Below are 9,119 nucleotides of genomic sequence, written 5' to 3' on the forward strand. Positions count from 1 at the left end.
CCTGGGCTGGGATTCAAAATAGTCCCTGGTCTGGTTTTTGGCCCCTAAGCTGCCTAAGGTGGCTCCTCCGATGCCGCCCCCTGCCTTGGACCCCCGCACTTGTTACTGTTACAGTGCTGGGAGGGGGGGTCCAGGGGGGACAGCATCACTAGTGTAGACAGCGCAATTGCATTTTCTTCTGCATCCCTCCATGTCAGTACACATGGGTAGCATCGCCCCTCCCACCCATGTGTACTGACATGTCGGGACTAGAAGAAATAGAATTTATGTCAAGAAGGTAAGGGAAATTCTCCTTTTCTGCACTAGCAGAGCCGAATTTCCATTTTAAAAAACAGAAATTCAGCTCTTAAAGTTACCAGGAGCGGCTTTTTGCTGCCCCTGGTAACTTTGGGGGCACTGCCACCTGAGGCAAGTTTCTTAACTCGCCTCCTGCTAGCAGCGCCCCTGGGCCCTGGCATATCAAGTACTCAGAGGCCCAAACAGCCCCCCCAACCCAATAAATAGTGACTATGACATCTTACAGCAGCCCCTCTGGCATTTGCCTGGATCCACAGATTGCCTGGGCCTGATTAAACATATCGGGACATAAGTCCACAGATATTAGATTGAGTGCAAAGGAAAATAACTTTTTGGAGGGATAGTGAAGTATCTGTAAAGCAATTCCAATAACACTAGGAAGTGTGCAAACATATTCCCGTGGAGCTAAGGATATAACAGTGCATACAACATGGCCATATTATATCAGAGGGTGTAATTACACAGAACCTACAGATATGTAAGTATGTTTGAGGGCATTGCAAAAAAACTAGTGATGTTAGAGGATTCTTGTTTCCAGAAACCCTTTCTGGGAGAAGCTCCATACATTATTCCTCATCAATGTAGTACCAGAAGGTGGCGCTGTTCTGTTGCAGCCCCACAGAAAATTATTCATCCTTGCAACTGGTGAGCACTGGTACTGCAGCTCCAACATTTATTACTGGGTTTATTTTTTATTCATGTTTTCAATAAGTTCGGAATTCAACATCTCCCAGAAATGGTATTTTATTACATTTATTTTCATAATCACTTTGCATGTATTTAATGACCCAGTGATACAAGTCGGTGTGAGGGAACTGCAGTGGAGCCAACGCTATTAACATTTCTCCACACAAACTGCAGTGGAATGAGGGCTATGCAAGGCTGTGCGGAGGAATCGCAGCCGACCCAGTGATATCACAGTGTGTGTGTGTTTGTGTGTGTGCACGAATGGCAATTGTGTTCCTTTGAGTGATGCGGGAACAGAAATAGATGATGGGAAAGTGACAGGAGGGTGCATGGGAAAAGCAGAAGGTGCTGGGCTGCGTGAAGGGTTTGGAATAATTTGTTTTCTGCTGCTGGCAGATACCAGATAAAAAAGAATTTGGTTTCCTAGCAACAGCAGCTGATTTCCCATAATGAGTCTGTCCGTCTACTGACATCTCTTTATTTCTCCCGCAGAACCTGAGAGATTTTTTTTTCTCCAGTGTTCCAGGGTCGGCTGTACCCCTACATGTCCGGCAGCTGCCTGCCCCCCCCCCCATTCTTTCACTGGCTGGTATGGCTTGAGTGGTCCTGCTGGCAAATAGGATAGGAGGAAACAACAGAAGGTGAGAGGCGGTAGGAGAGGGAACAGAGGAAGCTTAAGAAAGAGGGAGAGTGGGAAGAGGTTTGGGAAACCCTAAGAAAAAGGCAAGTGAGGGTGGCATGGGGACTGGCAGAGGGACAGCTGGGGTGCATAGAGTGTGAGAAGAAAGGGGGTCTGGAAAAAGAGCATGAGATAGGGGTGACAGAAGAGATGCGCTCAGATGAGAAGAGCTCCAGACCACTGAATAGGTGACTGGGCTGAGACAGGGAATAAGAAAAAAACAAACGGGGGTGGCAAGGAATAAAGGAGACCAAAGGAAAGTGGAGGAGATACTCAACCTCACACAGTGAGTGTGCCGGCATCTGGCAGTTCTACACCATCTGCCCCTGGTACCTGCTCTCTACATGTGAGACTCTCCTACCCACCACAGGTAAGTGCCTCCACTCTAACTGCATTCCATCAGTTCTGTGCCTCTCTGACACTCTATTCCTTCTGCGTAATTGCAATGGAGGCACCTCAGGGTGTCTGTCACAGGGGGACAATTTCTACTGAAATGCCAGTAGAGTGTCATTTCATTATCCCCCTTCTCTGTGGCTGGTACTAGAACATCCAAGAAGGTCTGTATTGCCTCTGTATCCAGTTGTATCTGTATCCAGCCCTTTTAACCAGAATACACTATTACCAAAAGTTCAGTAAAGGATAAGTAGTTATGCGCACTCATTTTTAGGCATGATCTGTATGACCATTAGTGATGTCCAGCATGTTGCCTTCAGCATTGTATTTATCAGTATATGCTGGCAGGGTGCCCCAGCCTTTAGCTTAGGCCTTTCCAGGTCTTCTATCATCACAAGACTTGTAGCTCTTAAATGAACTAGGACACGCAGTGTAGGGCTTTTCTCACCTCTCTCTGGCTATAAGCAGTGCATTGTGGGCCCACTATAAATTAGATTTGTAACAATTTGAGATTGGGAATTTTTAAATAAGCATGTCCTGTAGATGCCCACTCCTTCCTCCCCTTCATGCCCTTAACTCATATATACAGTGCTAAACATCTCTTACAAGATGGTGGCAGTGGCCAGCCCTATAGTAGTGCAACAGTGAGGCAGACCTAGTGAGCAACAGGTTTGTTCTTTCTTAAATATAATAATGCTAAATATATATATATATATATATATATATATATATATATATATATATATATATATATATATAGCTACATGATTCATGGTTATACATGGCTGAGTGTATTACACACAAGGCTTTTCATATTAATGTATTTGACACTTGAAATTTGTTATGGGAAGTGGGTTCTACTGGGAACATTTCTAGGACTGTAACCATAGGGACCTTTTTATAATATCCATGCAATACCCCACACATGGATAAGGGAAGTATATAGCTTTATAAATGTGCAATGTATTTAACAGTTTTCTCATCATACATACATAAATACATCATTTTACATAGCTTAATAAATAGGCCACGAAATGTCGAATCGACATAAGCAAGTTTAACAAAGACAAGTGGCTTGACCAAAGGGGATTAATCCGTAACTTGAAGACAAATTTATTTGGAATAAATCCTAGAAAAGAATGCAACACATAAGCACATTAATCAATATCTGCACATTCTACTGTATTGGCAATTACAGAGCTATAGAAGAAGCGTTTTACCCCCATATGTAATAAAAGGCACTAAGTTTGACTAGGCGCAGTAACCCATAGCAACCAATAAGATGTTTGCTTTTAAACAGATGATGAGTAAATTCTACATGCTGATTTGTTGCTCCTGGGCAAACTTGCCTGTAATCACATAACCCCATTAGTGTAATTATTGATACAAACACTGATAAAGGGGTGATTCACCTTTATGTTAACTTTTATAGATTGTCAGCAACTTTGCAATTGATCTTCATTATTAATTTATTTTTTATCATTTTTGAATTATTTGCCTTCCTCTGCTACATCTTTTCCAACATTCAAAAGGGATCACTGACCCAGCAGCCAAAAAATGCTCTGTGGGGCCTCAATTTTATTGTTATTGTTACTTTTTGTTATTATATTCCCATTCCCTCTACTATTCATATTGTAGTCTCTCTCTTTCAAACCACTGCCTGGTTGCTAAGGTAAGGACCCTAGCAATCAGATAGCTTCTGAAATACCAAACGATAAATAACTGAAAAACCATATGTCTATGAAGATTTTCATTCATCCAGGTCATGGTATATCTAGTATAAATAAATCTAAAGCAACTGGACTTGTTTGGTAATCATTGAAGACGTTTCACTACTCATCCAAGCAGCTTCTTCAGTTCAACTGACTGGTATGGGAAGTCCTCATCATATATACTCTTCCACTAATCCAAAAGTGCCATTGTGATTGGATTAGTGGAAGAGTATATATTCTGAGGACTTCCCATACCAGTCAGTTGAACTGAAGAAGCTGCTCGGATGAGAAGTGAAACGTCTTCAATGATTACCTAACAAGTCCAGTTGCTTTAGATTTATTTATACTAGATATGAAAAACCATATAAAATAAAAAATTAAAACTAGTTGCAAATTGTGTCAGATTATCAAAGTTGCCCAACCTATCATCTCAGTCCGCCTCAAGAAACTGGATCCTAGGAATGGTACAGTGTTTGCATGTGTGCGCACAGAAATCACAAGTACTGAAAGGGGATCATAAGGCCAAATGCATGAATGTGATATTTCTCAGCTGAGAGAACTCGACTGAGCACTTTTGCAATTTACACTGATTGCTTTTCCCATATTTAAGCTTTATGCTGCTAATACATTGCTTATGGCAGAGCAGCTCTGAGCTGTATCATCAATAGATTGAATTGTTCCAGAATAGCACAAGAGCTGTGCTTCCAAAACTGTCGGCCCTACCTAAAATAGTAGTTGTGGGGGCTTAGCCCGAAGGCCAATTAGGCTGACATTTGGGAAGATTGCCTGTTGGTTATTCTAGATACTTTTAGAAGCTCAGCATGAAGGTTGCATTGAGTGGGATTTGGGGGTGGGCACTTACGTTATTTTTGCTCTTTTCTATATTGTTAGAACAATGGCTGATACAGCAATGCTTCCTATACCTGAAACCTTGTAATGAGCCTTAAAGGAAAACCATTCTCCCACTTAACTAACATATAGTTTATATTTTGTTAAAAGAGTCCTGTCGTGGGAAAATATGCTTTTTTCAAAACACATCAGTTAATGGAGCTTCTCCAGCAGAATCCTGCATTGTAATCTGTTTTTCAAAAACACAGATTTTTTTTTTATATTTAATTTTGAAATGTCACATGGGGCTAGCTGTATTTTTCATTTCCCAGGGTGCCCCAGCCATGTGACCTGCGCTCTGATAAACTTCAGTCACACTTTACTGCTGCGCTGCAAGTTGGAGTGATATCCACCCCCCTCCCAGCAGCTGATCAGCAGAACAATGGGAAGGGAGCAAGATAGCAGCTCCCAGTAGGTATCAGAATAGCACTCAATAGTAAGAAATCCAAGTCCGGCTTGGGACTCCTCCAGTTACATGGGAGTAGGAGAAACAATAGGTTACCTGAAAGCAGTTCTAATGTGTAGCGCTGGCTCCTTCTGAAAGCTCAGACTCAGGCACAATGCACTGAGATGGCGCCTACACACCAATATTACAGCTAAAAAATACATTTGTTGCTTCAAGAATACAATTTAAAATGGCAGAGTGAGTTATTTGCTATGTAAACAGTGTAATTTATAAATAAAAAGTATACCATAAAAATCATGACAGAATCCCTTTAAGTGACCTATTAAAGAATCTCGCCAAACTGGAATATATATATCAGTAAATATTGCCCTTTTACATCCTTTCCCTTGAGCCGCCATTTAGTGATGGGCTGGGTGCTCCCTCAGAGATCAGCTGACAGGAACAGAATAATGCAGCTCTAACTGGAACAGGAAGTAGTGTGGGAGCAAAAGGCAGAACTCTGCCCATTGGCTGATGGGGCCTAGCATGTATGTGTGCCTTGGCTTGTATGATCCCAGGGGGCGGCCCTTCATTTTTAAAATGCCAATTTTCTATTTAGGATTACCCAGTAGCACAGGGGTCGGCAAATTACGGTCCGCGGGCCATGTCCGGCCTGTTGGTCTTTTTAATCCGTCCCGTTGAGGATTGGTGTGTCTCGCTTTGTCCCGACTCCACAAGTCTCATCACGGGAGACTTGGCGTCAAGACTGCATGTAAGCACCAGCCTGGCCCGTCTGTCAAATTTTAACAGTCAATGTGGCCCCTGAGCCTAAAAGTTTGTCCACCCCTGCAATGGCACATACATGCTATTTTTAGATAAAGATTTCACATATTTGTAGAGAGACCTACATTGTTCAGGGGTATCATTTTCCTTTAAAGGCTGCACTAAATGAACTGCACTAGAAGAGGGTGGAACCTCTATATGGCAGATTTGTATTTCAGACATTTTGTGGATTCCTAGTATTCTATGTTTCTGTAAGGCATTTGCCAGTAGCAACCAATCAGCAATTAGTTTTGAACAGTCTACTACAAGTTAAAAAATGAAGGTAAAGTCCTGATTGGTTACCATAAACAACTTCGCTGTTAGTGAATGAGATCTTGTGGGGTATATTTATGAAAAAAAATAAGGCTTCACCACAGTTCATCATGGAGAAATTTCATTTGTAGCATTTTTAAGAGCACATTTATCATTTATTTCCATCCTTACCCCTAGAGAATGTAGCTTTCACAGTAAAAATGAACCAAATAACTGGCCTTTGCTGTATGTTGCAGGTTCGTCTGCAGGAAAAGCCTTTTCGGTAACGATGGAAGATTATTTGCGTCTCCTGTACCTTAATCTGTCCGGGCGGCTGGGCCCTGGCTGGGAGGGCGAGGACCCTTGCACAGACTCTGTGGGCAATGTGACATTCCTCGTGGTGGCCTACAGTGCCCTCATAGCAGTGGGACTCATTGGAAACTCTTGCCTTGTCTTTGTCATTGCTCGTCAGAGAGAAATGCGCAATGTTACAAACATTTTTATCGCCAACCTTTCCTGCTCAGACATCCTCATGGCCTTGGTGTGTTTGCCCGTGACTGTTATCTACACTCTTATGAACCGATGGATCCTGGGAGAGGCGCTCTGCAAGGTTACAAACTTTGTGCAGTGCATCTCAGTCACAGTCTCAGTGCTGTCCCTTGTGCTCATTGCTTTGGAAAGGCACCAGCTAATCATTCACCCAACAGGTTGGAAGCCTCTACCCTGGCATGCCTATCTGGCAGTGGCAGTAACCTGGGCTGTGTCCTGCTTTATCTCATTGCCTTTTCTCTCCTTCACCATTCTTACCAGACACCCATTTCAGAATCTTTCTCTTCCCTTTGACCCATTCATTGATCATTTTGTGTGCACAGACAGCTGGCCCTCCGAGAACCACCGCCTTGCCTACACCACCTGCCTCTTGCTCTTCCAGTACTGCCTCCCCCTGCTTCTCATCCTGCTTTGCTACCTGCGTATTTTTCTTCGGCTTCGCAAGAGGAGAGACGTGGTAGAGAGGGCAGGAGGTGGAGATGCAGGAGGACGCAAGGGAGGCCACCGCAGGGTTAATGTCATGCTGCTTTCCATTGTTGTGGCCTTTGGGCTGTGCTGGCTGCCACTAACTGTTTTCAATGCTCTCTTCGACTGGGACCATGAGCAAATTTCAGCCTGTTACCACAACCTCATCTTCTCCCTGTGTCACCTGGCGGCAATGGCATCTACTTGCGTCAACCCAGTCATGTATGGCTTTCTCAACAGCAACTTCCAGAAGGAAGTGAAGACAATTTTACTGCGTTGCCGCTGTGCTGGGGGTAGGGACCGATATGAGAGTTTCCCACTCTCCACTGTCAGCACTGAGGTGTCCAAAGCATCTCTGCAGAGTGTCATCACCAATGGAAACAATGTATGAGCCAACTGGAATGACTGATGGAGCGAGTGGGAGCACCAGTACTGAGAAGAAATCTACCTCCTCTTGTGAGGCCACATCTCAGTTATCCTGGCCAGTGTCATGTATAATGCTGCATTTATTGATTGGGTTCTTATTCAGAGCTCCAACCGAAAAGTAACTCTTGTGTGAAGCTCACTAAGGCAAAGTCTATGTGGATTAAATAAAGCCAGTCATGCCGCCATGATAATGTACTATGGCTTAGCAACAAAACAGACGGAGTGATATACAGAAACAACATTGTGATACTGCAAAGGGCCAAATGCCTGTGATGCTTCTTGTTTCTCTCTATGTTCTGTTCTTTGGGACCATCATAGTTCTAAAGACCTACAGACCTTGAACCCAATCATATGTATTCTAATAAGAGCCTTTTATAAAATCTGTCAAATTGAATTCCCAAGTGACGTATGCCATGGGAGTTGGTATAGATTTTGCCATTTTTTACTTACTGGGCTTTGGGAGCAAAACAAGGTGAATGTAATTGCAAATGATCCAAACAGGTGTAGATATCAAACAACGTTATTGTTATTATTGTTTTTTGTTGCTAAACTGTTAGTCATTGCTATTTGCTAATGGCTAGGAATTATTTGTTGCTACTAATTTTAGAACAAATGTCCTAGGAGTTCCCCTTCACTGTACACTGTGCAAAGGTTTTTTTTTGCCCCTGCTCTCGTGGGCCCCACCTACCCAGACCCGATCCTTGCCTGCCCTCCGCCCTCGCTCCCCTGCTGCCCTTCCTCCCCAGGTCACAGCAAAAGTTGTCAGATCTGCCTACCAGAGTGGGAGCAGAATTCCCATCAGAAAATACTTATTACCATCATGCGCCTACATGAAAATGATACTTTATGGCACTGTTAAGATGTAATTGCTGTAAAAAGAGAGCCGGGGCATCATGCTCTTTGGTAGGCACTGGAGTTTATGGCCTTGTAGCCCCCTAACAACCAATGATTAGTTAGCTTAGCAGGTCTACGGTAATATAAATGTTTCTGGTTACTTTGGGTTACTGACCTGGGGCAAGCTTGGTGCACATTTCTAATTATCAGTTACATATTATGGTATATTAGTGTGTGGGTGTGCATGTGTGAGGGAAGCTGGCTCTTCCTACTACTCTTGCAGATTCTAAGGAAGTGAGTTTGGTGAACTGTAAAATTGTGTGCGATGGGAAGGCTGGTGAGATCTGCTACGTGCCAGTGTTGTGTTAGTCTACTGATACTGGTACAGGTAAGGTAGTAGCCTATTAAAGGCAGACTGGCACTGCTATGTTGTATTTGTGCTGGTCATACATAAAATAGTATTTGTTAGGGGCAGGACAAGATGGCAGAGCCAGTGTCGGACTGGCCCACAGGAATACCAGGAAAATTTCTGGTGGGCCCAGGTGTCAGGGGCCCTCCTGCTTCTAGCCATTTGGCCTAATTCATGGTCAGTACCTATTTTTCTATGGGAACAAAGCAACTAAATATATAGAAGAATAGATTATATTATGAAAACTAAATAAAAAACTAGGAAAATATAGAGTAAGAAGTGGATGAAAAATAGTTTGGAGAGTGGGCCTATGGTTTAAAG

At 43.1% G+C, this 9,119-nt stretch overlaps 1 protein-coding gene across 2 annotated transcripts; it reads left to right on the forward strand.

Moving 5' to 3' along the window:
* The first annotated feature begins 394 nt into the window (after nucleotides 1-394).
* Nucleotides 395-8,121, forward strand: npy4r (neuropeptide Y receptor Y4). 2 transcript variants are annotated; one of them, XM_012958511.3, is made up of 2 exons: nucleotides 395-2,033; nucleotides 6,373-8,121. In XM_012958511.3, exon 2 carries the CDS (start codon nucleotides 6,405-6,407, stop codon nucleotides 7,518-7,520), a length of 1,116 nt encoding a protein of 371 aa, XP_012813965.1. In that variant the 5' UTR covers nucleotides 395-2,033; nucleotides 6,373-6,404; the 3' UTR covers nucleotides 7,521-8,121.
* The last annotated feature ends 998 nt before the right edge of the window (nucleotides 8,122-9,119 follow it).

Source organism: Xenopus tropicalis, chromosome 3, assembly GCF_000004195.4.
Source record: "Xenopus tropicalis strain Nigerian chromosome 3, UCB_Xtro_10.0, whole genome shotgun sequence".
Taxonomy (NCBI): domain Eukaryota; kingdom Metazoa; phylum Chordata; class Amphibia; order Anura; family Pipidae; genus Xenopus; species Xenopus tropicalis.

What these genes read in the sequence shown, in the direction of transcription:
- npy4r (XM_012958511.3), top strand. Translation starts at nt 6,405, where the DNA reads ATGGAAGATTATTTGCGTCTCCTGTACCTTAATCTGTCCGGGCGGCTG.